The sequence below is a fragment of the Pseudozyma flocculosa genome, assembly GCF_000417875.1.
Source record: "Pseudozyma flocculosa PF-1 unplaced genomic scaffold scaffold00002, whole genome shotgun sequence".
Taxonomy (NCBI): domain Eukaryota; kingdom Fungi; phylum Basidiomycota; class Ustilaginomycetes; order Ustilaginales; family Ustilaginaceae; genus Pseudozyma; species Pseudozyma flocculosa.
Genome location: NW_006920870.1, coordinates 1,258,588 through 1,285,733, shown reverse-complemented (window position 1 = coordinate 1,285,733; position 27,146 = coordinate 1,258,588). Strand labels below are relative to the sequence as shown.

Genomic DNA, 27,146 nt, shown 5'->3' with positions numbered 1-27,146 from the left:
GGGGGTCGGGCACGGGCGCTGGCGAGCGGGCGGGCGGACGGGCGAGCTGGCGGCGGTTGATGCGTTGGAAGGTCTGCTGGCGCCACGCTGGCCTGCAGAAGCCTGGCCTGGCCTGGCGAGTGGTCTGTGAGCGCAGCCGGTCGGCAAGGCGAATTTCCGGGCGGCTCGTCCGCTCGATTTTGCTTCGCTGGCAGGGCAAGCAAGCAAGCAAGCAAAGGCCAGCCCGACGAGATGCGAGGCTGCAGCCGCCGCCCCGCCCCGCTTGGCCCAGCCACGCAAAGGCCTCGGTGCGCTGGCAGGCAACAAGACAAGACGCCCAGGCAGAAGGGCGACGAAGGTTCCAGCTCACCCGACCCAGCCACAGGCCTGGCCTGGCCTGGCCCGCCACAACAGAGCGCCAGGTCAGCCCGCCCGGATGAGGTGCTCGCACGCCGACAGACGTCCGCCCGATCGACCCAAAGCCGATCCATCGGTGCAGATGCTGCGTCCTCGGTGCCACGCCGCCCGTCCGCTCGCCCCCCGGTCTCGATTGGCCGTGGCGCGCCTCTCTCGTCTGATCAAATGAGACGATCCCAACTCCATCAAGATGAAGTCATCCATGATGGCCGACAGGGGCGAAGACGTTCTCCGCGCGGCCAGCTGGCCAGATGATGAAGGCCAAGCGCACAGAGGAGGAAGCGATGCGCGTCTCTGGCTGGGCCGCAGTCAAAATCGAGGCTGATAATGCGGGCAAAAATTGCCACCCAAGCCGCCATCTTGCTCGCAGCCCAAGCACGATCATGACAGGCGGACATCGACAACATTTGTCAAAGCCCCTAAGCAGCCGCAGACGGAGGCCCAGACGGCGTAGCATTATGCGTTGAACGGGGCGGGCTGGCTCTGAGGGGCGCAGTGCGCGCACATGGGCCTTTCAAACAGATGCAGCGGAAGGCGGTACAAATACAGTGAGTGGGTGGATGCGGTACCAGCGACAGCGACGAGGCTGAGGCGGAGGATGAAGTGGCGCTGGCGGTACTCCCGTCTGTGCTGCTGCCACGGCGGCGACCAGCTCTATACGAGCGCACGAACCCGTTTTGCCCCGGCTCCAGCGCCGGCACGTCGTTTCTTGAACATGCCGCCGCCGCTGCTCTCCGGCGGCGGCGGCGTCGACTCTGCCTTCGGCTCGATGGAAGATGCCGGCGTGGCCTCTGCTCCTTCTTCGCGCTTGACGGCGGTGGCAGGCAGGGATGCGGAGGCTGCTCCTTGCTCTACGGCCGGTGCCGTCGAGTCAGCGTCGGGATCCGGCTTGACGGCCGGCGCCGACGACGTGGCGGCGACGTCTACTTCTTCGGTGGTCCCCTCAGCCTTGATGGTGGGCTCGATCGACGCCTCTGTCTTGGTCGAGGGCTCAGCCGACTTTTCCTTCTTTGCCTCGAGCCGCACTGGGGTCCAGGTGGGAAGCATGCGGGACCTGGCCTCGTCCTCTCGCGCGGCGGCATCGCGGCTGCTCTCGACCTTGATCCGCTTCTTGACCTTGATGTCGGCGAGACCGTCGTCGTCGCTATGGCTTCCCAGTCCAGGTGCTCTCCGCTCCCTCAGGCGGAAGCTCCTCGCCTCCTGCCTCTCGCTGAGAGATTCGTGGTGAGCAGAACTGGCGGACGAGGTCGAGGCGAGAGTCGTGCGTGAAGGTGCCGGCGGAGGAGGTGGCGCGACTGCCTCCCATTGCCCTGCAAGACCCTCGTCCCTTCGCTGCTCCTCTTCCCTCTGCCGCCGTAGGAACTCGGGATCTTCGTCGTAGCCGAGCGACTGGGCGGTGCTGTACGCGGAAAGCTTGTCGTCGGGCTTCCACTCTGCTCTCTCCCCCGCATTCTTCCCTACACCCGTGGCAACGCTAGCGCCTGCTGCATCGGTCGCTGCCTGCTGCTCGTGCGCCGGCTGCGCGGCCACCGACGTAGACGCTGAGGCGGCCGCCTGGTCGAGGGCGTAGCTGGCCATCGCCTGCTTTTCAATCTTTTCCATCTCTCTCTTGGCGTACTCCGCGTCCTTCTTCTCCTGCTCTCCCTTGCGATAGAAGCCTTTGAGCGCGCGCTCGACGTTGTTCTTGTGTCGCAGGCCATTCTCGTGCTGCCGCCGCGAGGGAACGTCGTCGTTGATGGTGAGGTTGCAGTACTTGCAGGTCCAGCGCTTGCGCGCGATCCAGACGTCGGCCATGGTGGCGAGGTGCAACTCTCCGAGTCTACAAATGGGGCGAAAGAGCCTGTCTTGGACTGGCGGCTGCGTCGTCCGTTTGATTGATGGCCGGTGGCGGTGGCGGGAGGGAAAGGATAGAAGCAAGCAAGCGGCCGGTGCGGATGCAAGGGTCTGGCGTGGGCTTTGTGTGGAGGGCTGCGAGGCAAGAGGAGGCGGAGCCGGAGGGACACGCGGAACCGAGGTGCGCCCGCCAGAGGTTTCGGTCAGGACCGGGCCACCCGAGACGGTGGGCGCGGGGGTCGCGGCCAGGCGAGTCAAGAAGAACCCGCCGCCAAAGGCCAGCCTGGCCCAGGTTTGGCTGAGGGCGAGCGAGCGGGCGGGCCGGCCGCCGCGCCATCGCCAGGTTTGCGGGCCTCGAGCTCTTTGAATTGCGCCGGCTGGCTGGCTGAATTGCGCCTCGTTTGACGCCTCGAACTTTTTGTAATCTAGCTGACCGGGCCCTTTGTGGCAGAGAGGATGCCCGAAATCCGCGCCGCCAGCCCGCCCGCCTGCCAGGCCGCCCACCTGGCTTGCACTTCTCAGCGCCCCTCGGATCGCCGCCGCTGCAGCCTGCTACCGCCGCCGCCTGGTCACCATCGATTGAGAGCACTACCACCTTGCGTCCACCCTTCCCCGTCGTCTTTCCGTCACGCTCCCCTCCCTCACCCGCCCCACCTACACACCGAAAATGACCATGTTCCGTACCGCCCTTCGTTCCGTCGGACGCCAGTCCCGCGGCTTCACCTCCTCGTCCAAGGCCGCCGCTCAGGAGTCGTCGTCGTCCTCGGCCGCCGCCCAGAAGGCCTCCAACACCCTCCAGAGCCTTTCGGAGAAGGCGCAGCAGATCGGCGGTCCCGTCGTCAAGAGGGTCGAAGGCCTCCTCGGTGGTAAGTCCCTCGGACTTTGCCAGACTCCTGCACCACGATGAAACTGGAGGGAGGGCCTGGAAGCCTGCGTTTCGGAGCAGCCAAGGCCTTCCTCATGGACACATGGACACTTGGATAAGGTCCAGCTCGAGTCCGGCCATCATTCTGAGGGCGGATTCCTGGAAGGTCTCTACTGGTCGGACCGATGCTGGACTTGTATCTGCCGTCCCTTGGTCAACGTCGGGCCTTTCAGTGTCTCCGCCTGGATCCTCGCCCTGCGCCTCCGGCTACAATCGGACATCCCCGCTGATCCTGGCTCGCCCATATCTTCGCCACCGATGCAGGCTACTCTGAGCCCCTTCAGTACAACCTCAAGGTCGCCGGGTCCGTCGCCAAGCAGGTCTACATTGCCGAGGGCCTTGCTCCCCCCACCTCGGTCTCGAGCATCACGAGCGCCTACCGCACCATCTGGTCGCGCGTCACCGACGCCGGCTACTGGGGCCAGCTCCTGACCAAGGGACAGTGGAAGCAAGTCGGCATCTACGCCGTCGAGGCCTACGGCATCTTCACGATCGGCGAGATGGTGAGTTCCGCTCCGCCGCAGAGTCTGCCACATTGGCGGCCCGAGAGATGGACGAGGCGCTGACTCCTGCCGCTTTATCCTATTGCCCTTGGCTGGCCATCGTCCCGCAGATCGGCAGGAGGTCGCTCGTCGGCTACAAGCTCGACACTTCCAAGCACGGCCACCACGGCGCTCACCACTGAGGCTCGACGAAGCATACCACCTCCATGTACACACAGCACCTCATCATCGGGACGTGGCTAGATGGAAGCGAAAATTCCGGCACATTTCTCGTCGAGGGCCAGCTTCGGCCCGCGCGGCCCGGTCTCACTCGTTCAGCTGATATCTTCTTTGACCCACAGGCTGTGGGCCGCCACGGGGGATCGGGCCGCCTAGGAGTGAACAGGCTCTTTCTTGTGAGCAGGATCGAGGGCTGGCGGCGAGGATCTGGCGCTGCGAGACGACCAGACGGTCTTCGACCCGCTTCAGCTCCTGGACTCAGCGGCTGTATCGCAGCCGTCGTCGCCCTCGACATCGCAACCAAGCTCGACCGCCACCGTCACGCGCCTGCACGCATCCCGGCTTGTCCACCGCTCGCCGCTAAAGGAGCCCCGTTCGCGGCTGTCCTGCGGCACTGAGCGAGGATCCGGGGGCCTGGCGTGGTGGTCGACGAATCGTGCCGACGCCTGTCACGTCTCGCCTCGTCGCTCGAGGACGGGGTCGAGGTCGGCTGGCGGCGTCGTCCCGGCACTCCTGGTCCTAGGCTCAGTCGTGTCCTTCTCTGACCCTGCGATCAGACGAGAGGTCGCGGCGCCCCGCAGCCATGTTTGACGATGAGCGTCACTTGTCGCTGGCAATGTTCTTGGTGAAGCTGTTCCTCAGCGCTGAGTCCATTCTCTTGTGTGCAATGCTCTCCGCGCCATCGATCTTGCCTCTCGACCGCCCAGCTCAGCCCTGTCGGCCCCTGACCACGTCCCAGATTCAGCAACTCACCTCTTATTCTTCTCGCAGCGAGGTGACTTGCGCGCTTGGGCCGGTTACGAGGAGGGAAGATGAGCGAGCGGGCATAAAGACGGAGGGCAGGAAAAGGCTGGCGCGACCTCTTCGGCGGTTCCCCTATGAACTGCGGCTGATCATAGAGGCGCAAGCGCGGTTGACCTTCGCAACAATATAGATGCTGACCGACGGTGCCCTGGCTGGATGAAGCAGCGGTCCAAGCAACCCGAGCTTTCACGCCAAACTACTCTCTGAAGCTTGGTCGTACGAGGGGCTCAGGAGTACGAGGCGCGCGTTTGGACCGGGTGCCATACAGAGGAGGGAGTTTGGCCACGGCCGCACGATGCCGTGGACCTGGCACAGCAGATTGATGCCGAAGTCGGCTTCCCGATGCATGTGCCGCTGCCAGACGGATGGACGGGCCGTGAAGAGAACGACCGACAGAGATACCGGTAAGGTCGATGTTGGTAGGTACGTCGGAGGCTGCGAGCAAGCGACGAGGAGCCTGTTCGTGCTCATGCTCGTACCGCTAGCACGACGGCGGCTTCGGCCGTCGAGGCTCCGCAGCAATCTGCGCTATCGCTACTGTACAACAGGGTACGGCATCCGTCGGAGACTCGGAGACGTACATTCCTTCTCGACGCAGGACACAGCGGGTGGTGCGACGCAAACCGATCGACGCGCTGCATGTCGTGCACGTACGCACCGGCCGCCCACCACCGCCAAACATCCCCGGTCCCGTCCCGGCTCCAGCTCCAGCTCCGTCTGAATGAAACGAGCGACAAAAGGGGCACCTGTAGACGGTCGATGAAGATGGAGGATGCGGAGCCCGATGTTCTTCTTGCGAAACGGTTCATGTACGATGACAAGAGTCGCGCAATGGCGAGCGAAAGGAGACCAGGAGGTCGAACCGTTCTTGTCGAGGAGTTGGGCCGGTCAGTCTACCCGCCTTCCACGCTCGGAACAACAAGCAAGCAAAGCTGCAAGCAAGCAGGCTAGGGCAAGGCGAGCTTCCCTGTCCAGACCCTCTCTTCGCTCTAAGTCCTCAGCCAGGCTTTTCCCCAGGCTGCTAAAGCATGCACGGAGATGGGCAGCTGACGCAGGCGTCGCAACACGACCGAGCTCCTGAACGCTGCCCACCGCTCGTCGAGCCTGTGTCGTCGGCAGGGTGTTGTTCATGTGGGTGCCCGAGAGAGGCACAAGGCATTCGACGCCGCTTCACGAGCAACTCTAGTTAGCTATGGATTCCATTGAGCGTACGCCTCGTGATCGGCGTCAAAATGAAGAGGGTCAGGAGGCGGAGGCGGAGGCGACGACGACAACGACAACGACCGAGGCGGGTGCGCTGTTCCTCCTCGGCCTCGACGCAAACCGGCGGCAACGGTCGTGTATCTACGGAAGCACGACAACGCCGACGAGCGAGCTTCCAGCTGACGGAGATCCGTGCCCTCGTCGACATGGCTTGATCGCCCGTTGTTTCGTCTGTGGTCCCGGCACACTGCCGGTGGCTTGCTTGCTCTAGGCTCCCTCGCGAGCGGGCTGATCGACGCCGTACATGACATGACATGGCCGAAGAGGATAACTGACTTCGCTGCTGCCGTGACAGCCAGCGGCCCTCGCCACCTCGCCTCTGCGCTGGCCTCGTTTCGAGCCACGGCCCACCGAAGACCAGCTTTTGACCCACAGGTTCATGCTGCAACGCCATGCGCTGCACCGTCGAGGGCTTGGCTGGGGAGCAAGCGGGCAAGATGACCTCGCTTCGGAAGGGGCGAGAGACGCCAGCGAGAGGAGATTGGCTGCGACACCTCTGTCTCTGGCCTTACAAGCGCCGCGCCGCCGAAGTACGTACACCTCGTAAGTCGTCTCGAGAGAGACGGACAGCATCCGACCGGGCCCGGCGTCGGCGCATCGGCTTGACCTGCCCGCAGCGAGTGAGGCAAGACCTCTGCTTCCGCGCGCTCAGGTGGCTGCAACGGGCTTGTAGGAGCTCTCGAGAGGGCGGCTTCTGAACGGCGAGGCGGGGTCGACGACAATGGAGTGGCAACGAACAACGAACGGTGGACGCCCCCGCGCGCAACGCCGGAACGCCGCCGACTTCCGTAAAGCGCCAAGAACGACGAAGAAAAGAAGGGCAAAAGTGGTTCCAGAAGGCGCCACGACTCGGAGGATTGCAAACGGGCGAGTAAGCCGCAGCACCGCGGGCTCCGTGGCTGGCCAGCGGCTGAGCCCGTAGAGCATGACTCTAGGACCACCATCTTAGCTTGCGCCTCTCAGACAGCGGGTGCTGGCAGCTGACCTGCCGCGAGTCGAATCGCAGAGAAGGTCGTCGAATTGTCAGAGTGCCGTGGTGGCCGGGGGGCGGTGGCGACGACGCTCAAAATGAAGGCTGAGCACGGCGCGTGTGGCGTCGAGCGTGCCTCGCTCGCCAGACGACGACGACGACGACGACGACGACGAGGCAGCAGGCGAGCTGGTCGACGGCCATCTTTTCCGGCCAAGTCGAGCCGAGGCCGCGGACACCCGACGGGATGGCTTCGCTCGTCAGGTACGTACGCACGGCTGGCTGAGCCAGACCTGGCCTGGCCAAAGTGCCTTCCAAAGCGACCAGCGGCCCTCGATCGTGCGCGGATGGCTCGGGATGACATGGCTGTGCTGGTCGGTGAAGCGAGACGAGACATATGCTTGCCGGCCAGTCGGTCGGGTCGGGAGGCCAAACGAGACGACCGACAAGCTAAGGTCGCAATCGCCACGGCGGCCGAGGCAGACGCCGCTGATCGCGACGTGGGCCGGCCTCGAAAAGTTTGCTCTCCCCCGAAGCGAGGCAGCCGGAGGAAGTCGAGCGAGATTCCAGCCAGGAGCGTGCCGTACCGTATGTAAGCGTGGCGTGGCCATATGGACGACTGATGGAGAGCCAGGTGGCGAGCAAGCCGGCCAGGCGACGGGACCATCGGACAGATGGGCAGCCAGGTGGACGGATCGAGATGCATGGCGCCGTAGCCTTCGTTGCTTGCTTGCTCGATGTCTTGCCAGGCAGGGCCATGCCGGCGCCTGGCCTTGCAAGCTTCTTGCCTGCCTGTTGCGCCGGCCGGCAGAAAAATGCGTCGAGGTTCTAACCTGTCCATTCGGTCAAAGTGCGTCGGGTCAGGACTACGGGCCTCGCAGCGTCGGATCGATCGGCTCGCTGTTGGTCTCTCTGCGGAAGCAAGCAAGAAGCCAGCCGGCAGGCAGGAGGGAGGGCTGGCTAGAGGGCAGGCTAGGGCAGGTAGGGTGGCCTGGATGTCCTGCGGTCTGAGGAAGTCCGCGCCCCGGCTGGCCGCGCCGTCGATCTGGCTGCGTGCGACGGCCGGACGACGGCTGGGTCGGTCGGTCCTTAGCTTGCTTCCTGCTGCGTTAGCCCCTCTCTCTGTCTGGCCTGCTTTCGCCGGCAAGAGTGAGCTGTCGTGTCCGGCTGGGCATCGCTCCCGGCCTCTGCCTCGACTTTGATCGATGCTGGTGAATGCTGCAGGCAGGGTCGGTGGCGCTTCCGGTGGGTCCTGATATCTTCTGACGGTCGGTGTGTATGTGTGGCCAGGCGGCCTGGCCTGCTGTCAGGCAGGTCGATCCTTGCCTGCTTGCTGCTGCTGGCGTCGGCTCGTGCGCCTGGGGGCGGACGGGGGGTCGGTGTTGTTGTTTTTGGCCTGGCGGGCGTGTTTGGCCATGATGGAATTTTGCGTCGATCTTGGCCTGCCTGCCGCCCAAGTCCAGTCAGAAACCTCCGCCGCGCGGCGGGCCTGGCCTAGCCAGGCGAGGTTTTCGGCGTGCTTCTGTCCCCCCCCTGCTGGCCGGCCTGGGCCTGCGGTGGACGTTGATCTTTCGACTGGCGCGCATCGTCCGCGCCGGCGCTCCCCTGCCGCTTCCCCCTTAGCAGCAGCAGCAGCAGCAGCAGCAAGCAGCAAGCAGCAAGCCGCGGGGGGCCAAGCCAGACCAACCCAGCTTGGCGGCTGGCGGCGGCTGGCTTGCTCTGGCCTCCCTCTATCTCTTCTCTCTCCCTGTGCGACCGACCGACCGACTGGCCGACCGACTGACCTGCCTCGGTCCTCGCGCCTGCTGTCCCCCTTTCCCCTTTGCCCAGCCTCGCCTGCTGTGTGGCCTCGCTCGGCGTGCCTCTGCCGGGCGCGCAAACGGTGCCCCTCTCCTGCTTGCTCGGTCGTCGCACCCTGCCTGCCTGCCTCTGACCCCCCCCGCCTGCAATAAGTACCGCTCGTCGCCTCTCGAGCTTCCCCTGGCCCCGCTTCCTCCCTCCCTTCTCGCCACCATCCACTCAGCCCTCTTCCCTCTTCTCCTTTGTCGACACCAGTCTCTCTTCGTCTCCACCACCTCAACCCGTCTCTACATCTCCATCGCCATCATGCAGTACTCGCAGGGTCTCGTTCTCCTCACCGGCCTCGCCGCCGCCGGCTTCGCCTACGCTCAGGCCTTCACCGCCAACACCCCCGCCTCGCTCACCCAGTGCCGCCCCGTCCAGCTCACCTGGACTGGTGGCCAGGCCCCCTACTTCCCCCGCATCACCGCCCCCGGTGACATCAACACTGTCCTCAAGGACTTCGGCCAGGTTGACGGCAACTCGCTCTCGTGGACCGTTGACCAGCCCGAGGGCCAGACCGTCACCTTCTCGGTCGGCGACTCGGCCGGTAACACTGCCAACTCGGGCATCACCCCTCCCATCCTTGCCGGCAGCGCCAGCTGCCTCAACGGCGGTGCCGCCGGTGGCAGCTCCTCCGCCGCCCCCTCGTGAGTGTCTGCGTGTCGCCTTGTGGCCGGCCTGGCCCATCCGGACCGCTCTGCTGTGCTTCGTTCCTGTTATGGCCTATGTTGGCTGACCATGCTCTTCTCTTCCGCCTTGTACTCCACTACTGCTTTTTCGTCACTTCAGCGGCTCGTCCAGCGCCGCTCCCTCGAGCTCGTCGGCCTCGGCCAGCTCCTCCATGAGCTCGTCGGCCGCCGCCTCGTCGTCGTCGGCCAGGCCCTCGAGCAGCGCCGCCTCCAGCTCTTCGGCCTCGAGGCCCGCCTCGTCGTCGGCCCCCGCCCCCTCGGCCACCCAGTCGTCGGCCCCAACAGCGCCGCCTCGACCCGTGGCGCCTCGGCCGTCGTCGCTGGTGTCGTCGGTGTCGCCGTCGCTGCCCTCCTCTAAGCAGCCCGCACGCGCGCGCGCCCATGCATTCCCTCAACCTCATCCCTTCTTTTCTGTTGGCCCACGGTGGGGCGACGCGTGGGTTGCGAGACCACGTCGCGCCCGGCCTCGATGGACACTCCCTAGCTAGATCATACCACTGCCTCTCTGCTCGCGCGCCGCACGCCCCTCGAACGGGTGGGCTGCACCGGCCTCGTTATTGAACCGCCGTCACCTCAGCATTCCCTCCTCGCCCCTCTCCCACCTCCTTCGATGCTTCACTCTCGCTTTTCTCCCCTTGTTTTTTGCGTGCGCCCCTGCCTCTCCATGGTCGGCGGCACCTTTATTCAAAGATCCGCTCAAACATCACCTCGTTCGCGCCCCGTGTGATGCCGTAGTCGACGTGCCTCGTGTACGAAGCCTGGGCTCGGTACTCGCTCCTTCATCGTCTTTGATCATCCTTGAGCTGGCTGTCACTGCGATGGCCTCTCGTGGCCGCCGCTGTGTTGGGGCTGGCTTGGTCTTGATGCCTGGCGCTGCTTCCTTCGGCCGTCTGCAAAGGGGCTACTACTGGGTGGCGTGGATCATGAGCGAGGAAGAAAGGTCCGTCGTCGTTGTTGGACAGCTGAGTGCAGCGCAGTCAGCCGGCGGGACAAAGGCCCAAGGCAGGCAACGCGGTGGGGCGGGCCGGGTTGTCTGGCCTGACCTGACCCTGACAGGTGGCGGCGGCGGACGGCCCACTGCTCAGGCGACGTCTTGTTCCCACCTTCCCGCCCTCAATCCGACCATGGGTTTCATCAGCGCCACCATCATCCGTGCCCGCCCGCCTGCCTGGCTTCCAGGTCCCGCTTCAACGCCCCAGGTCGCCACCATCCAGCTTGCGATCGCCGCAGGCAAAGCAGCACCGGCCCACCAAGTCTGGTTCCGATGCCGTCGCTGATCGACGCGACCCTTCCACGCCATGGTCGCCCAACAGTCGTCGCGTTCCCGGGCGGGCGGAAGCAGGGCAGTGGTGCTGCCAAAGGCCTCTGAGCGCGACACGAAGCGCAAGCGCAAGCGCCAGACTCGGCCCAGGCGCAACCCGGGTCGCTTGAGGGCGCTCCTCGGCTTTGGCCCAAACGACGACTACATCGAGACGGGCCCGATTTCTTCCACCTCTTCCTCCGACGACGACTCGGACTCCCACGATGACCAGGACGGCGATCATAGCGATCATGAGGGGGCTGGCGGTTCGAGAGTTGCGACGCGAGCTCAGGTACCAGCGGTCACCTCCGCCTTCCCCACGGCCTCGACGCGATCTCCAACCCCCGCCACTGGTCCCAGCGCGCAGCCGGCCGACAATGCGCATTCGGACTCTTCCGAAGAGGAGTACGTCCTGTCCATGGCACCGAAGCGGGCGGTGGCCGCGCCCAAGCTTGCCGAGTCCTCGCATCGGGCGAGGCAGGATGCGAAGCAGGACCCCAAGTCTGGCCGTGAGCATCCTGGCCCAGTCGTCGGGACCGACCACAGCAGCCTCTCGGACACCGAGTCCGACGACGACGGCGGCGAGTACAGCCTGACGAGGAGCGAGTCGTACCGCAACGTTTCGGCCGCATCCTTGCCCCTCTTCACAACCACACCGGCGGCAGCGGCAGCAACGACCGCTCAGCGGCCCGAGTCGCCCTCTTCCTCTTCAGACGACGAGCTTGTCCTCACGCTGCGTCCTTCCACCAAGCAGGCCGCCGCTCGACCTGGCCCGACCGTCGCGCCGAGAGCGGAACCCAGTACCGCCGCCGACGGTCCCGCTGCTCTTGACCAAGGCCAGCGTCCGGCCTTCTCGGTTTCTGCAGAGCAGGCACGAGTCGGCCCCCTCGAGCTAGGCCCAGGCTGTGTCGTGCCCGCCTCGATCAACCGCTTCCTCCGAGACTACCAGCGCGACGGCGTGAGGTTCTTCTACAAGTCGTACCAGGAGCGGCGGGGCGCTCTGCTCGGCGACGACATGGGCCTCGGCAAGACGATCCAGGTCATCGCATTCCTGTCTGCCATCATGGCCAAGACGGGCCTCGAGTCGGACGCCGACCGCAGGATCGAGGCGGTACGCAGCGGACGCCAGGGGTCGGGCTTCCAGAAGGCCAACGGCACCTGGCCCACCTGCTTGATCATCTGCCCGAGCAGCGTGATTGACAACTGGCGCGGCGAGCTCGACACCTGGGGCTATTTCGAGCACGCCGCATTCACGGGCGCCAAGGGGCGCGCCGCCATCGAGGCGTTCCGCAGAGCACGACTCGACATCCTTGTCACATCGCACGAGACGGCCGCCCTGAACATCGACCAGCTCGAGGACCTCGACCTCTCGTGCGTCCTCATCGACGAGGCGCACAAGCTCAAGAACCCAAAGTCGCAGTTGACCCAGGCGATGCACCAGTTCAAGTGCCCCGTCCGGCTCGCCCTCACCGGAACGGCGATCCAGAACTCCTACCGCGAGCTGTACACGCTGGCCGACTGGACCAATCCGGGCCTGCTGGGCGACGTCAAGGAGTGGCACCGTGAAATCGAGCAGCCGCTCAAGACGGGGCAGAGGCGCGACGCCTCCGACGAGCATATCGCCGATGCCAGGACGCGGGCCGAGAAGCTCGTCCAGAACGTGCTGCCGCTGTTCTTCCTCCGCCGCACAAAGTCGCTTATCCAGGATCAGCTTCCGCAGAAGTTTGATAAGGTCGTGTTCTGTCCTCTGTCCAAGACGCAGCTCGACGTGTACCGGCGCATCCTGGCCGAGCCTGAGGTCGACTTTATGCTGCGCCACGCCGACCCCTGCGACTGCGGCGTCCTCGATCAGCAGACCCAACTGCCTTTCCGCCGGCAAAACTGCTGCTACAGCCGCGACAGCAACGGCGACCCGTGGAACAAGCACATGCTCAAGTACATCTACCTCCTGCAGAAGTGCAGCAACCACGTCGCGCTCGTCTTTCCCGACCCCGAGGACGCCACCGCCAAGGAGGCGGAGCGCAACGAGCGCTACGAGCGCCAGCTGTCCTACGTCAAGCTCATGTTTCCCGACGACTGGAAAGACAAGAGGTGCAACGCGGCCAACGGTATGAAGGCTGAGTACTGCGGCAAGTGGAACGTGCTCGCCGGCCTGCTCAGGCAGTGGCGGACCGACGGCGACAAGGTGCTGCTCTTCTCGACCAACATCCGCCTGCTCCAGTTCATCGAGTTCTTCATCATCCAGGAGGGCCACAGTTTCTGCCGCCTGGACGGATCGACGCCGCAGGCCAAGCGGCAGGACCTGGTCGACAAGTTCAACCGCGATCCGGACGTCTTCATCTTTCTCATATCGACGACGGCCGGCGGCACGGGCCTCAACCTGACCGCAGCCAACAAGGTCGTCGTCTTTGACCCGCATTGGAACCCATCGCATGACCTGCAGGCCATGGACCGAGCCTACCGCTTCGGCCAGACGCGCGACGTCAACGTCTACCGGCTGATTGGCGCCGGCTCGCTCGAGGAGTGCGTGTACGGCCGCCAGATCTACAAGCAGCAGCAGATGGCGATCGGCTACACGGCCACCAAGGAGCGCAGGTACTTTGAGGGCGTCGCCGGCGACAAGGAAAACATCGGCGAGCTCTTCGGCGTCAAGAATCTGTTCAACCTGCAGGAGTCTGGCATCGGTACCAAGTCGATCATCGACGAGTGCAACATCGCCGAGGTCTCGTTCGCGCTCAAGCGGTACCTCGACAAGGCGAAACCGGGCGAGGCGTCAGCCACGGCGGACGACGAGACGCTGCTCGAGCTGGCAAACGGCGAAAGCGCCACACAGATCCACGAGGCAAAGGTCAAGGACGAAGACGACGTCGAGGACCCGATCAAGTCCATCCTCGACAGCGTCGGCGTGCGGTACACGCACCTCAACGACCAGGTGACGGGCGGGAGCAAAACCGAGGCTCGCATCTCTCGCCAGGCCAAGAGGGCGACGCTGGCCCGAGATCCGCGCCGGCCGCCGAGCACGGCCACCAGCGGTTCCTCGACGAGGACAAAGGCCAAGCGGACGGCGACGACTAGTGGGGCAGTCTGGCCCCCACCCCGGCCCAAGGTGGGCGAGGTTCCCGGTAGCACGGCAGCTGGTCATGACCTGGCCGATGGAGCGCAGGCGATGCCGAGCAGCCCAGTTGCCGCAAAGGAGAGGTGCGTATTGTCGATGGCGCTGCCTGGTGCGCTCGCTCTTCGCTTATTGACTTCACATCTGCCCTTCCTTTGATATACCAGGCCGGGACTGGGCGCCGCGGCGGCAAGACGCACCGACTTCTCGCTCGAAAAGATCGCGGAGCTCGAAGGACTGACCGAGGCGGAGGTCGCGGCGCGCATTCGCGAGGTGAGTATCCAGCGGTGCATCTCTGCGGCGAGCACGAGGGCATCACGAGGCGTCGCGGATCTCATGCTGACTGTGCGCCATCGCCTGTCGCCTCTCCGCACGACGTCAGATGTCCAACAAGGAGCAGACGGTCTATTTCGACCGAGCGTTGCAGCGACTCGCGAGGTCGGCGCACACGCTCTGGACGGCGGCCGTTGAGGACGAATGAGCACAGGGGCCCTGACCCGACACTCCACTGTACAACACAGCACGACTATGATACCGACCCGTCGACTTGCTAATCCGACTCAAAGTGGCGCAACAAGACGCCGCTGCGATTGTAGCGCCAGCCGAGCCAGCATTGATCTCGGCCGGGGCGGTCTGTGCCTGCGACGTGGCCGAAGGTGGCGGCGGCGGCGGCTGCTGTGCCGTTGTCGCCGCAGAGATGATGAAGTCGCTGCAAAGGGGCGAGGTGGGGACAATGGTTGGACGGCGTCGTGCGCGCCCGCTCTGGCCGGCCTGGTTCGCCGACGCTCTCCGCCCACCATATGCCAACACCCGTTCACCCACCTCTCACTCACCCACCGACTGCGCCCATACGGCAGTGTCTGGCCCACCCCAGCTCGGCGCCGGGATGGGTGGATTGGTCGCGTCTTCATTGACCGGACTGAACGGAACGGGCTAGGCGCAGATTCGGTCCCTCGGAGTGTCGGGCCACCATCAAGTGTTGGCCAGCGATGACTGCTTCGGGTTCTCGAGACCCTGATAAGTGGGCCAAGGCCGACACGTCTGTCCCCGTCTCGGAAACCCACTTTCTCTCCCCTTCTACATCGATTCCATCCCGTCCCCTACCTGCCTTTGCTCCTCTTTCGCATCACGCACAGGCTCCGAATAACGACGGCAAGATGGTCGTTCCTGAACGACAGCCGCGGGATCCGCCGACGCCGTACCGGGATGACGACGACGACGTGCCCCTGATGTCGGTCTCGCTGTCGACGCCACAGCAGAGTGGCCAGAGCGCGCAGCAGCCCTGGAGCGTAGGCGTAGCCGTGCCCGACGAGAAGACGACGAATCGGCCGAGGCGACGCTGCTGCAGTGCGCGCAACGTGAGTGGCCGTGTCGCGGTGGATCCGGGGTGGCGGAGCGCGCGATGTGTGCTGACGGCCCCCGGACCCTGCCCCGGGGCTCGGTGCTGCAACCGACAGTGTCTGCTGCTCTTCGTTGGGGTGCTGTTCGGCTTCATCTTTGCAAAGGCAACAACGGAATCCAAGGCTCGACTGCCCAAGGCGCTCGTGGTACGTTCCCTCTGGCCCGACCACTCGAGCACCGCACGGTCGAACCGCGACTGACCGACCGGCACCGGCCCACGTCCGCGATGCCCGCAGCAGCATCTGCCGTCGCTCTCGACGCTCAAGGAGCATCTGCGCATCCCGCACTTCCCGTCGTCCTCACCGAATGCGGACAGGGTGGTCGTGACGATGCGGACGGGCTCATCGGTGCTCAACAGCCGCCTGCCGCCGCACCTCGACGCCTTTTCCAGCCGGCGGCCGCCCAGAACGGTGCCGCCGCAGCTCGTCATCTACTCGGACTGGGAGGTGCAGCTCGACGATGGGTGGCACGTCCGCAACGCCCTCGCCAATGTCAGCGACACGATCAGGAGGCAAGAGGATTTCCAGGCGTACGCCGAGTTGAGGCGCGTCATTGTGAGTGTGTGCTGCGGAGGGAGGCGAAGGCAGGAGGTGACGATGCTGATCGACCTCGCTGCTGAGACGGGTGGCGATAGGAGGAGAACGGAAGGGTCGAAGAGTTCCGGGACGGCCACAAGCTGGACAAGTGAGTCGATTCGATTCGCAGTCGGGGAATGGGGATGGCGGAGGATCCTGACGTTCCCTTGCTCTTTCTTCCCTTGAACGCACGGCCCCAGGTACAAGTTCATGCCACTGTGGTGAGTCTATACCGCAAGCACATCCAAGTGCAGCAGTGGAGTTTGGTGTCATCGGACGAGTCGCTGACGACTGGCCCTTTGCGATCGTTTGCGAGTCAGGAACGACGCCTTCCGTAGCTTTCCGGATGCCGACTGGTACATCGGCACGGAGGACGACAGTTTCATCTTCTACAAGCCGGTACGTCGTTGTCCTCGCCGTCGACGGTGGCGGCGCTGGTAGCGAGTCGATGTTCACTCAGCCATCCACCCTCGCCTCGTTTGCCACCGATCACGCCCTCCTGAAACCTCGCAGCTGCTCAAGCTCCTCTCGACGCTCGACCCGACCGCCCAGCACTTCCTGGGCTGTACAAACTACCTGGTCCCGTCCAACGAGCTCTTCGCCAACGGCGGGTGCTCGTACGTCTTTTCGCGCGCCCTCCTCGCGGCGACGTTCGGCTCCTCCCCCGCGTTTGTCGATAGCGCCGACGGGCGCATCGAGAACAGCTGCTGCGGCGATGGCGAGCTGGGCGTGTCGATCTTCCACCACGCTTCCGTCTCGCTCAAGTCGCTCAGCAAGGAGAGCAGGCAGAGGTTTACGGGAGCCGCGCCGTGGAAGCACTGGTACGACGAGGCGAACTGGTGCGAGCCCATCGTCAGTCTGCATCATCTCGATGCTTGGAGTACCCGGAAACTGTACCGGTTTGCGGTGAGTTCGCGGTGCCCGAGAGGTGGTGCGATGAGGCGCGGAGGCTCATCGTGCTCGAGACTGTTTGCTGCCTCGTTATCCAGGACCTCATCGATCAGCGACTCGTAAGTCGTTTCCCCCGCGCGTGCATCGTCAGACGACGGGCACGAGCCTGATCTGACACCTCGTCCCTCGGCCGCCTTCCCCTCTTCGGCTACAGCCGGAAAACGACACAGTCCGATTCGTCGACATCCACGGTAGGTGCATCCCGGCCCTTGAATCACGCTTCCTTGCCCTCCGAACGCTTCCCACCTGACCCATCCCCCTCCCTCCTCCTGCTGGATTCCAACAAGCAGACATCTTCCAACCTTCCTTCCTCTCGACAAACAAGAGCAGCACGGGGTCGAAGACGGCGCGCAGGACGTCGTGGGTGGCGCTCGACGGTGAAATCTCACCGCGCGTCCTCTTCCCCCTCTCGAACCTCACCACCACCACCACCACCAGCGGCGGCGGGGGTGGGAGCGGGGCGGCGCGAACTCCGTCGCGATGGACATCCGACCTCTGCTCCGGAGCGTGTCAAGACGACACGTCGTGCTTCGTATGGACCCTCTTTCCGCCTGGCTCCGCCTCGGCATCCAACAAGTCGACGGGAGACTGCTACCTCCTCCGCAACGCCACCGCCTTCGGGTACAGGACCGACGAGAGGGGACAGCAAAAGGGCCATTCGTACGAACCCGTCGAGAGCGGTTGGATGCTCGCGCGCTTCCAGGAGTGGAGAGCGAAGTTCTGGTGCAGCGCTGGCAGGTACACGCCCATCGGCCAGGAGGAGCTCTATGTCTGACTTGGCGTCGACTTTGGCCGGGTTCATTCTTTCCTCTCTTTGCCAAGCCGCTCCATTCGCTCGGCCTAATTCGATCCTTTCGTATACCGCAGCCGTCAACAGAGGCACAGGCTCGTGACTGCCCTCATCGCGTCGAGGGGTCGACGGTCTTGGTGATGCGCATGATGTCGCCAACGCGTAGCACGCCAGCTGCGGCGACGGGGCCAGTGACAAGGGGGATGAAAGCCGCCGCGAGGCATCGTCAGCCGTATTGTTCTGTTTTGCGTGCGCGCGTCCGTGGTGCCGCCGCGGTGCCTCGGGCCGACACTCACACGTCTCCCTGGGCACCGAGAGCATGCCAAAGCACGGCTTGCCCTTGACGGCATTCTTGGGGTCCACCTGGCGGTACTGCTGCAGGACGCGGTAGGGCAGGAAGTTGTCGCGCACGCCCGTCTCGGGGTCGATGTTGGGCACCTGCGAGGAGCGAAGCATCACTCCGGTCAGTCTCTCTCGGGTGCCAATGAGCGGCAGAACTTCATCTCGGCACGGCAACTCACCATGCACCGGGCGCACTTTTCCAAGATGTAGAGCCCGCGACCTTTGCCCTCGGCCTCGGCGCCCATCGGCGGCTTGTCGCCCGAGGACGGGTGGAAGAACTCGGCCGCCTTCCAGCCGTCCTCCTCCCAGGGCACCAGCTCCGGTCCCGTGCTGCCGGGCAGCGTGTGGACGATGATGTTGGGCCGGAAGCGGGTGATGGGCAGCGTCTCGAGCTCCTCGGCTGGAGGTCAGCAGTGGCGTGGGGGGGACGAGCCGGACTCAAAGTATTTAGCAGAGGCTCACGTCGAAGAGGCAAGGGTGGCTGCGGGGCACTCACGAGTCCAGTATTCGCGGTTGACCGATGCGGGCACCTTGTAGCTGTGCACGTCTCGGCTCTCGCTGCTGTCCTGTGCCTCGGTGCCCTGCTCCGATGAAGGCTGGAGAGACGGGTAGACCGAGGCGGCCAGAGTCTTTTGGACGTGTCGCAGCGAGGCGGCCGAGGCGACGGTGCACGGGTAAAAGTCCTGGTAGCGGACCGTCGACTCCTGCCATTCCTTGGGCCCGTTGACGTCGGTGGGGCCCTGGCAGTCGGGGAGAAGCGAGGGAGAAAGGGTCAGCCGAGGCCTGCCTGCACGCTGTCCGGGCGCCGAGCTGTGCTCACCGAGGGTCTGGGCGAGGGGCCCTTTCGGACGAGGCGGACTGGCTTGCCAAAGTAGGCCGAAAGCTTTTCGTCTGCCTCCTGGGAGACGGCGTACCCGTTGACCTTGTGGACCCTGTTCGTGCATTATCAGAGCACTAGGGATCAGCACGTAGATCTCTTCAAGGGCTGCGGGAGCGGACGGAGTTGGGCCTTACCAGATGGTGATGTCGTCGATGAGCTCGCACTGGTCGAGCCACTGCTGGGTGGGCTCGAGGGTGGTCTCGATGGTTGCGCCGGGTGCACCGGTTTCGGTGGGCGGGATCTCGATGGAGAGGATGTTGCGCTCAGTGTCGATCCGGGGATGGATGAGGACCATCTTTGGGAGCTCCCTTGCCGTGTAGAAGCGGCGAGTTTCTGCGTCGATGATGAGCCAGGTGCGGTCGAACTTGAGGCCGGCTGGTGGCGGCGAGGGGGAAGGGAGATCGGGAAAGAGCGGTGAGCGCGGGTGTCTGACAGCGTGCTCGCAGAGAGGGAAACTTACAGTGATCGTACTCGGTCTGCTGTACGCTGGTTCCTCTGCAGCTCTTTATGGGGTGGATGAGGATCTGTTTGATTTCGAGCTCCTTTTCGAGGCTCTGCGCGTGGTTGGATGCTGCCCCTGCGCGGTTGGACGACGCGAGTGCGCTCTGGAGAGCATCGTTTGCGCTCGAGAGGAGCGAGGTGGCGGAGGATTTGATGGCGTCCATGGTGACGGTGGTAGTGGCGGTGTGGCGCGTGGTGATGGCGGCGGCGGCGGCGGTAGTGGTGGTGGTAGGGAGAAGGGCTCCCGTCGATGGCACGCGGCGAAGGGGCAGCCAAAGCGGCCGGCCAAGGTGGAGGCGCACGGTTCAGGCCATTGACAGCAACCGCCAGGGTCCACGCGGCGACGGCCACTCAGGTGCTCGCGCCTTGGTTGCACCTCGCCACAACCACCTCGGACCCAATCCTCTCTGCCAGCAAGCCAGCATGTCGATACCGGCGTCCTCCTCGTCGTCGTCGTCGCCGCAGTCATCACACTCATCGTCACACCCATACGATCCCGATCCACGCCCCACGCTGCGCATCTTTGCCACCGTCGGCACCACCCGCTTCGACGGCCTCATCACCCAACTCGTCTCGGCCCACTTTCTATCGCGCCTCGCACAGGTCTACCTGCCCTCGCATCCGTCCATATCGCCCCACGTCCACCTCACAATACAGTACGGCAAGTCATCCATAGCAGACATACTCGCAGACTCGTCCCTCGCCTCCCCAGACGACGGCAGCCAGCTCATCCCAGAACCCGGCCTCCGCGTCATCCAGGGCAGAAGAGTCTACCAGAACAACCTCAAACACCTCCCCGCACTCGACCCGGGCCGCACTGGTACCCTCAACGGCCTCCGGATACGACACACAAGAAAGGTACAAGACCAGGTGCGCGACATGGTCCCCGGCGAGCTCGGCGTCGCAGATGCCCTCCAACAAGCCCTAGACGCCGCCAAAACCGGCCCCACGTCGACCCATCCGGGCACCACCGACTACCTCCTTGGCGGCGCCCTGGAAGCCACAACCGCCGATAGCATCGAGCTAGAGATGCTTCAGTTTGCCCCCGATCTGACCCAGTACATCGCTGAAGCCGACGTCGTCGTTAGCCATGCCGGTGGGTTCTCGCCTTGGCCCGACGCCCCCAGCCAATCTCATTCTGCCCAAGTGCTGACCACGCTGCCCCACCCCGCCCCGCCGCCCCGCCCGGACACGAAACACCGCCCCCAGGGTCAGGCACCATCATCGAGACGCTACGGCGCCAGGGAAGACCGCCTGCCCTGATCGTGGTGCCCAACACGTCGTTGATGGACAATCACCAGGCCGAGCTGGCAGATGCGCTCGGTCGCGAGGGATACTTGGTGGTTGCAGAGGAAGGGTGAGTGAGGGCCTGCTCGGATCCTCGGCCTGGTTTTGGATTCAGGACTGCCTGCTGAACCCGCTGGAACCCCTTCCTTCCTGGCTCCGATCCGGCCCCTCGGCTGTTGCTGTCGGCTGCGACAGGAGGCTGGCGGAGCAGATCCAACAGGCGCTGCTGGACCGGCAACAAGGGCGGATCCGGCCTTTTCCCGCCTTCCAGCCGGCCAGGTTCCAGCAGCTCGTCGATGGCCTGATGGGCTTCTGACATGGGCGACGCGGCAGTCGAGATGAAAGGAGTTCCTTGCTTGCTTTGCCTTGCCTTGCCTTGCCTTCACGTGCAGCGTCCCTCACCACGAGCAGGCTCGCTGCCTGCTGACTGCGCCCGGATGCCGACGAGGGCGAGGACGGTGGTGGTGGGTGGTGGTGGACAGTGGTGCTGCGCTCGCCTGGTCCTCCCTCCGGGTAGGCGAGTAGCAGACAGGGGCGCCGTGCAGACTGAGCCAGCGACGTCGGGCAGCGCAGCGCAGCGGCCCACGTCAAAAAACAGCCGAAAGCCCTGGCTGGGGCCAGGCATGAAAAACCCGCCCAGAAGATAGGGGCTGCCTCGCGCTGTTCAACATCTACGCGTCGGCCGGGCTTGGTCCTGCCTGCCCTTGTCCCGGCATCATCATCAGCAGCAGCGGCATGTTCCTGCTTCCCATGCTTATGCTTAGCTTGCTCGGTGGCTCCGGCTGAGCATCGATTGCGCCGTCGCCGGTTGGCCCGATCGATGGCCGGCCCAGGGCATGGACAATGCCAAGTGCGGCTGAGTGGGGCGCCTTCCGCCGTGTCCGTGTAGAGAGGAGCAGACTCGCTGCCCGTCCCGACCACACCTGTCCTCCCCGTCCTTCGTCCGGCTGTGCGTCGCGGTACTGCCACTGCCGTCCGTCGTGCAACTTCTACCTCGTCGCCTTGCCTCCGTCTTCAACTTCTCCCTTCCACTCTCCGACACCATCTCCTCCCTCCCCTTCCTGCTGCATCCGTCCTCCTCCTCCCCCCATCCCTTGCTCCACCATCCTCGACCTCGACCTCGACCTGGTCCATCCCACGACACGCTCTTGGACGCCTGCCTGCATGGAATGTTCCTCTGACCCAACTCGAGTCTCGAGGTCTCAGTCGTCGAGACACCGGGCGGCTTAGCCCTCCCGCACGTCCCTGCCACGTCCCTGCCACGCCACGCCACGCCTCGCACGCCTCGCAACGCCCACGCCTGATACGTCTGCATCCTCCTGCCGCCGCCTTCGTCGCCGTGGTCCATCAACGGGACAGGGGCGAAGACACACGACTCGAACGAACGACTCCGAAACGAAGCCGTACCGTACTGCCCATCTGGGTCCGCCTTTTCCCGCAGCTTGTCAAGGACGGCGTACGCGGCTGGGACGATCCTTGCTGCCGGGTCGGCCGGCCAGCTGGGCTGATATATTCGGTACGTCTGTCCATTGACCCTCCTGCCACATCATCGGCCAATGCCATGCACGAATCTCGGCCGCCCCTCCGCCTCCAGCCCCGTCGTTGGCTCTTGCCGTCGACCCGGCCGCACCTTTGGGCATGTCTCGCGAGCCTCATGGTCAACAGACGCCATCCGGTCGCACAGCAGATGCTTTGAGCTCGAGCTAAGGGCCCAACTCCGATGGCAAGGCTGAGGGGTTGGGCTGGGCTGGGCTGGCCGCTGTCGACCCCGACGCCCTCCGATCAGATCTCGCTCCCGTCGTACCAGCTGCCACAGCCAGACTGACCAGCATTCGCTCCGCTCCGCTCCACCGCGCCCGTCCTTCTTCTTGCACGCCATCCCCTCCGCCGTCTCCATCGACCTTGAACTCGACACCGCGCCGAACACCACGCTCTACTATCGCAACCGTCACTGTCCGTGCCTCGTCGACGGCGATACCGTACGGCCGTACCACGATGCGCCACCACAGAACAAGATCACGCACGCCTTCGGATTGAGACACCGCGTCCAAGCAGGTCACGGCCGTCGCTCAACCGCCACCTCTTGGGATCGCATCGACCCGAACAGCGGTGTCGGGCTGACGCTCCATCGAAGGACGAAGAAGGGAGGGGGACTACGGGCACAGCGTCGTAGCGAATGGCCACGATACCGCTCCAAGCGCCCGGTCCGGGCCCTACGGACCAGGCTCTGCCCGGTTACCTGTCCTACTCGGCCGTCGCGACCCAGGTGCAGACCTTGGTCGAGTCGCAGACGCGCATCGTCTATGATCCCCAGGGCGGCTTTGCGCCGTACCAGACCGTCGACGTCGTCACGGCCACGGCCACCAGCGTCGACTACACCATCGTCAATGTGCCCCTCCTCTACACCGGTCCCTTTCCCGCGCCGCCACTAGGCTCGCTCTACACGACTCCGGGACAGTCGATATCGCAGACCGATTCCGCTTCCGCTACAGCATCGGCCACGGCAACGGCCACGGCCACACCGTCTGCATCGGCATCGGCATCAGCGAGTGCCAGTGCGTCGGCATCGGCGAGCGCGTCTGCGACAGCGTCGCCCAGCCAGCAGCAGAGCAGCGGCGCCTCTTCGCCCGCAGCGACACCAGCGCCGACCGCCAGCAGCGCTTCGGCGTCCAACAGTCAAAGCCAAAGCCCCAGCGCGAGTGCCAGCGACCCGGCGACCGCAAGCGATGCCTCCGCCGCTTCCTCCGCGTCAGCAGCATCTGCCTCTTCCCTCTCTGCGGCCTCCGCCTCCGCCTCCGCCTCCGCCGCGTCGTCCTCTGCCTCGGCCTCAGCATCGAGCGCTTCTGCCGCCTCGTCTTCCGCAGCGACAACCCCCTCTTCTTCTTCGACGACGCCGCCGACCTCGTCCACGGGTGCACCCGAGCCGACCGCTTCGGTCGCCGCATTGCCCAACGCTCGGAACAACCTCTCCGCCGGTCAGATTGCCGGAATCGTCATTGGCTCCGTGCTCGGCCTGCTGCTCCTGCTCCTGCTGCTGCTCTGCTTCCTCCGAAGGAGGCGAAATCAGAAGCGCGGCGCTGCCTATGCTGCGGCGGGTACGGGCGGAGCGGCAGCCCGTGCTGCTGGGCCCAGGTCGAGGCTGACGAGCGCCTTCAATCGAGGAGGCACGCGTGGCAACTACGCTGCTGTCGGCGCGGGCGCGGCTGCAGGAGCCGGAGCAGGAGCCGCTGCAGGCGCTGCCGCTGGCCGTCGCGGCAGCCTGGACAGCGACGAGTGGGAGGAGGACCATCTCTCTGGCAGCGGCGGGTCTGGCTTCTTTGTCGTCGGCGGCAAGCGGCAGGGCTCGGCCCGCAAGCCCAGCCTGGTCGGCCGGCGCAACGGCATCGACCCTTCCACGGCCTACGCTGCCGGTGGCGAGCCCAGCTATACCCTGGGCAATGCTGCTCCTTCCTCTGCCAACGGAGGCCGGGCGGCCAGCGGAAGCAAGGCCGGACTGGCCGGGCTCGGTCTCGGCGGCGGCCTGCTCGCTGCTGCCTTTGGCAAGAAGAAGAACAAGGGCAAGGAGCGCGCGACCGACGTCGATGGCGACGACGACTTGCCGCTCAGCGATGAGGATGGCGCCGACGGCGAGATGTCGGAACGTCGGGGCCTCATGAACTTCATGGCCGACCCGTCGGGAGCCGCTGGCGGAGGAAGGGGAGGCGTCACCGGCGAGCCAGAGATGCAAGAAGTCTCGCGCGGTCCCGGCAGCTCCTGGCACCCGGACGGACACGCGCTCGGTGCGGCCGCCCTTGGCGCAGGTGCGGCAGGAGCCTACGCTGCGGCTCGGGGAGGACGCGACAGCCACGGATCGAGCAGCAGCACTGCCACTCCAGAACGACAGCATCGCAACGCTTCGAGCGCAGGCGGCAGCGGGCAGAGCGGCGGCACCATGCTCCCCGGCATTCGGCCAGCATCGGGGGCCTACTCGGCCTCGGGCACCAGCAGCTCCGGATACGGGAGGGGCAGCACGCCCTCGCCGAACCTGGGCTCGGGGTCCGGCTCGGGCGATCGGGGCGGCACCAGCAGCAACAGCACCGGTGCGCTCACCGCCAGCGGTAGCGGCAACAGCCTGCCTCCGCCTCCGAGGGCACCCAGGGACCGCGGACCCGTCCAGACGCTGGGCAGCCTCGCCCCGAGTGGCGCGGCGATCGGCATCGCGCAGCACGACGCCGCTCACGGAGGCCAGGGCGCTTCGTCCGGTCCAGCGGGACTGGGCGGCGGCGGCGGCGGCGGGGAGGGCCTGCCCCGTGCATCGGTCGAGACGAGCTCCAGCGGTGCGTCGGGCCACGGCGGCCTCAACCCGGCCCTCCTCGGCGTTGGTGGTGCCGCGGCTCTGGGCGGCCTCGGTGCTCTCGCCGCGGGGCATCGCGAGAGCGGCGGAAGCACCTACTCCAAGGGCTTCTACCCGTCAGGCGTGCCTCCCGGTGCTGTGGGCCCACCGGATGTCGAAGGTCGCCACGGCGCGAACCCGAGCGAGGCCAGCTGCGTCGACGGTGGCGACGAGAAGCTCGGACACCTGCGTCACGCGGACTCGGAGAGGTACAGCCGCTTCATCTCGTCCGACACTCCCCTGCTCGGACCCGGCTTTGCAGGCGACGGCGACGCGGCATCCGCACCCCACGCTCCCGGCGACACCAAGGACGGCGAGACGTCGTCGACGACGCCGACGGACCTTGTGGATGGCAGCAGCGTCTACCCCGCCGTAGGTACACTGGGCGCCGCGAGCCTCGGCTTCCAGCGCGGCCGGCTGCCGACCATCCGCAGCGTCGGCGAGTTTGGCGAGCGCAGCGGCAGCGACTCGCTGCTGCACGACGGCACGATCCGGAGCAGCGAGATACGGTCGTTCAACACGGGCAGCGGTGGCTCCAACGAGGCGTCTGGCAGCTCGGTGCGCGGTCCGCGCGGCCTGCCCATTTACGAGGAGCACCAGACCATGGGCGGCGAGGCGCTGCCCGACTACCAGACGGCGCAGGTGCAGAGCCCCGCCGTCGAGAGCGCGGCGGGCTTCCACACGCCCTTCGACTCTCCGCGCACCGCAGCCGGCGCTGCGCCCAGCCTGGTCAGCATGGACAGCCAGCGACCCAAATCACGCCTTGCCCCCGGCAGATTCAGCGTCGATGCTGGGCCCTCGACCGAGGCCGAGTCCGAGGATCCTTTTAGCGACTCGGACCTCGCCTCTGCGGGCGTTCAGCGCGGATTTAGCCTCGACCAGCCGGCCAACGAACGTGCTGGCCTCATGCGCGGTGAGGGCGGCGATGCGGGCTCGACCGCCCACGGCGCTGCGGCTGCCGGCGCCGGTGCCGGTATCCTGGGCGGCATGGCGGCGGGCTGGAGGAGGCTGACCATGGGCCAGTACGGCTGGCTGCCCGGTACCGGCGACTTCAACGACGCCCCGGCCGATCGTGGCGATCTCGAAGAGGGCCGCGGCAGCGGCGACCTCCACGGCGACGATCTCGACAACGACGACGACGGCCATCATCGCCGCCTGGGCAGCCACGGCTCTCTGGGCGCGGCCAACGAGGCCGGACCCTACTCGGACGTGAGGAGCGAGCGGGCCAGCGTCTACAACCCGTCTGCGCTGGGCCACAGCAGCCAGGGCACGCCGGGCACGCGCAACCACTCTTCGCGAGAAGGGTCGGGAGGCAGCGGCGAACGGTCGCAGCATTCGATGCTGCCGAGCCACGCCGAGGAAGGCGTCGCCGTCGGTGCAGCTGCTGCTGGCGCCGGCGCTGCTGCGGCCGGAATGGGAGCTTCCGAGTTCGGGGGCGACCGTAACCGTCGGGCTCTGGGCAATCCGAGCCTGGGCAGCCTCAGCGGGCAGAGTGGCCACTCGAGCTCGCAGTCGCGCCGAGGCGGGTACGCGGCGAGCGTGTCGAACTCGTCGGTGAGCGGCCGCCGTTCGGCGAGCGTCAGCACGGGTCTCGACAGCCTGAGCCAGGTGGCCCAGCTGAGCTCGAGCAACACGGGCAGCAGCGGCAGCCGATCCGGCTACGGCTCCTCGCGCCGCACCGGGCGGTCGGCGGCGGGCGGGCCGAGCGAGGTGAGCCTGAGCGGGGCCAGCACGGGAGCGGCGAGCTACAGCCCGAGCGGCACCAACCTCACTCGGGCCAACACGGCGAGCACGCGCGGTGCGGGCGCCGAGAGCTACGCGCCGACGAGCCTGGCGAGCTACAACCCCTCGCGGCGCAGCGGCGAGTCTGCGAGCATCCTGACGGATGCGGCCGACGCCGGGTGGGATAGCAGCGAGGCGCAGAGCAGCAGCCGCGCGACGCAGGGCGCGACGAGCAGCTCCATGGAGCGGCGCAAGCGGCCGCGCAGCAACAGCGAGGACGGGCTGCGCCGCCTCTCGAGCCTGCGCGAGTCGGCGGGCGAGTCGGATCCGTTTGGCGATCCCGCGTCGTCGTCGTCGTTGTCGTCGTCGTCGCCCTCTCGGCCTCGCGGCGGGCACTATCCGAGCCCGAGCCTCGGCGATGCCGTGATCCGATCGGCGTACCGCCAGCAACTGGCACCCGCCGTACCCG

At 65.8% G+C, this 27,146-nt stretch overlaps 9 protein-coding genes across 9 annotated transcripts in view; 7 read left to right on the top strand and 2 right to left on the bottom strand.

Moving 5' to 3' along the window:
- Window positions 1-1,050: 1,050 nt before the first annotated feature.
- Window positions 1,051-2,190, bottom strand: PFL1_01070 (uncharacterized protein; the record flags this gene model as incomplete). Its single annotated transcript, XM_007878570.1, has 1 exon — window positions 1,051-2,190. The coding sequence occupies one exon, from the start codon at window positions 2,188-2,190 to the stop codon at window positions 1,051-1,053; it is 1,140 nt and encodes a 379-aa protein (XP_007876761.1).
- Window positions 2,191-2,896: 706 nt separating this feature from the next.
- On the top strand, window positions 2,897-3,839 carry PFL1_01069 (uncharacterized protein; the record flags this gene model as incomplete). Its single annotated transcript, XM_007878569.1, has 3 exons — window positions 2,897-3,095; window positions 3,419-3,657; window positions 3,768-3,839. The coding sequence occupies 3 exons, from the start codon at window positions 2,897-2,899 to the stop codon at window positions 3,837-3,839; spliced, it is 510 nt and encodes a 169-aa protein (XP_007876760.1).
- A 620-nt stretch (window positions 3,840-4,459) lies between these two features.
- Window positions 4,460-4,810, top strand: PFL1_01068 (uncharacterized protein; the record flags this gene model as incomplete). Its single annotated transcript, XM_007878568.1, has 1 exon — window positions 4,460-4,810. One exon carries the CDS (start codon window positions 4,460-4,462, stop codon window positions 4,808-4,810), a length of 351 nt encoding a protein of 116 aa, XP_007876759.1.
- Window positions 4,811-9,019: 4,209 nt separating this feature from the next.
- PFL1_01067 (uncharacterized protein) lies at window positions 9,020-9,932 on the top strand (the record flags this gene model as incomplete). Its single annotated transcript, XM_007878567.1, has 2 exons — window positions 9,020-9,402; window positions 9,545-9,932. 2 exons carry the CDS (start codon window positions 9,020-9,022, stop codon window positions 9,930-9,932), a joined length of 771 nt encoding a protein of 256 aa, XP_007876758.1.
- Window positions 9,933-10,742: 810 nt separating this feature from the next.
- Window positions 10,743-14,337, top strand: PFL1_01066 (uncharacterized protein; the record flags this gene model as incomplete). The annotated part of the gene is made up of 3 exons (XM_007878566.1): window positions 10,743-13,942; window positions 14,024-14,129; window positions 14,239-14,337. The coding sequence occupies 3 exons, from the start codon at window positions 10,743-10,745 to the stop codon at window positions 14,335-14,337; spliced, it is 3,405 nt and encodes a 1,134-aa protein (XP_007876757.1).
- A 676-nt stretch (window positions 14,338-15,013) lies between these two features.
- Window positions 15,014-17,558, top strand: PFL1_01065 (uncharacterized protein; the record flags this gene model as incomplete). Its single annotated transcript, XM_007878565.1, has 9 exons — window positions 15,014-15,214; window positions 15,314-15,403; window positions 15,494-15,811; window positions 15,892-15,941; window positions 16,033-16,053; window positions 16,153-16,231; window positions 16,346-16,738; window positions 16,938-16,974; window positions 17,074-17,558. The coding sequence occupies 9 exons, from the start codon at window positions 15,014-15,016 to the stop codon at window positions 17,556-17,558; spliced, it is 1,674 nt and encodes a 557-aa protein (XP_007876756.1).
- Window positions 17,559-17,682: 124 nt separating this feature from the next.
- PFL1_01064 (uncharacterized protein) lies at window positions 17,683-19,460 on the bottom strand (the record flags this gene model as incomplete). Its single annotated transcript, XM_007878564.1, has 7 exons — window positions 17,683-17,747; window positions 17,870-18,011; window positions 18,095-18,315; window positions 18,412-18,655; window positions 18,736-18,847; window positions 18,930-19,170; window positions 19,256-19,460. 7 exons carry the CDS (start codon window positions 19,458-19,460, stop codon window positions 17,683-17,685), a joined length of 1,230 nt encoding a protein of 409 aa, XP_007876755.1.
- Window positions 19,461-19,719: 259 nt separating this feature from the next.
- Window positions 19,720-20,899, top strand: PFL1_01063 (uncharacterized protein; the record flags this gene model as incomplete). Its single annotated transcript, XM_007878563.1, has 3 exons — window positions 19,720-20,392; window positions 20,506-20,653; window positions 20,779-20,899. 3 exons carry the CDS (start codon window positions 19,720-19,722, stop codon window positions 20,897-20,899), a joined length of 942 nt encoding a protein of 313 aa, XP_007876754.1.
- Window positions 20,900-22,759: 1,860 nt separating this feature from the next.
- PFL1_01062 (uncharacterized protein) overlaps window positions 22,760-27,146 on the top strand; it is a gene marked incomplete at both ends in the record, with an annotated part of 4,866 nt that continues 479 nt past the window's right edge. The window contains one exon of the mRNA XM_007878562.1: window positions 22,760-27,139. Coding sequence (XP_007876753.1) covers window positions 22,760-27,139 — 4,380 coding nt within the window. The remainder of the gene's footprint in view (window positions 27,140-27,146) is intronic.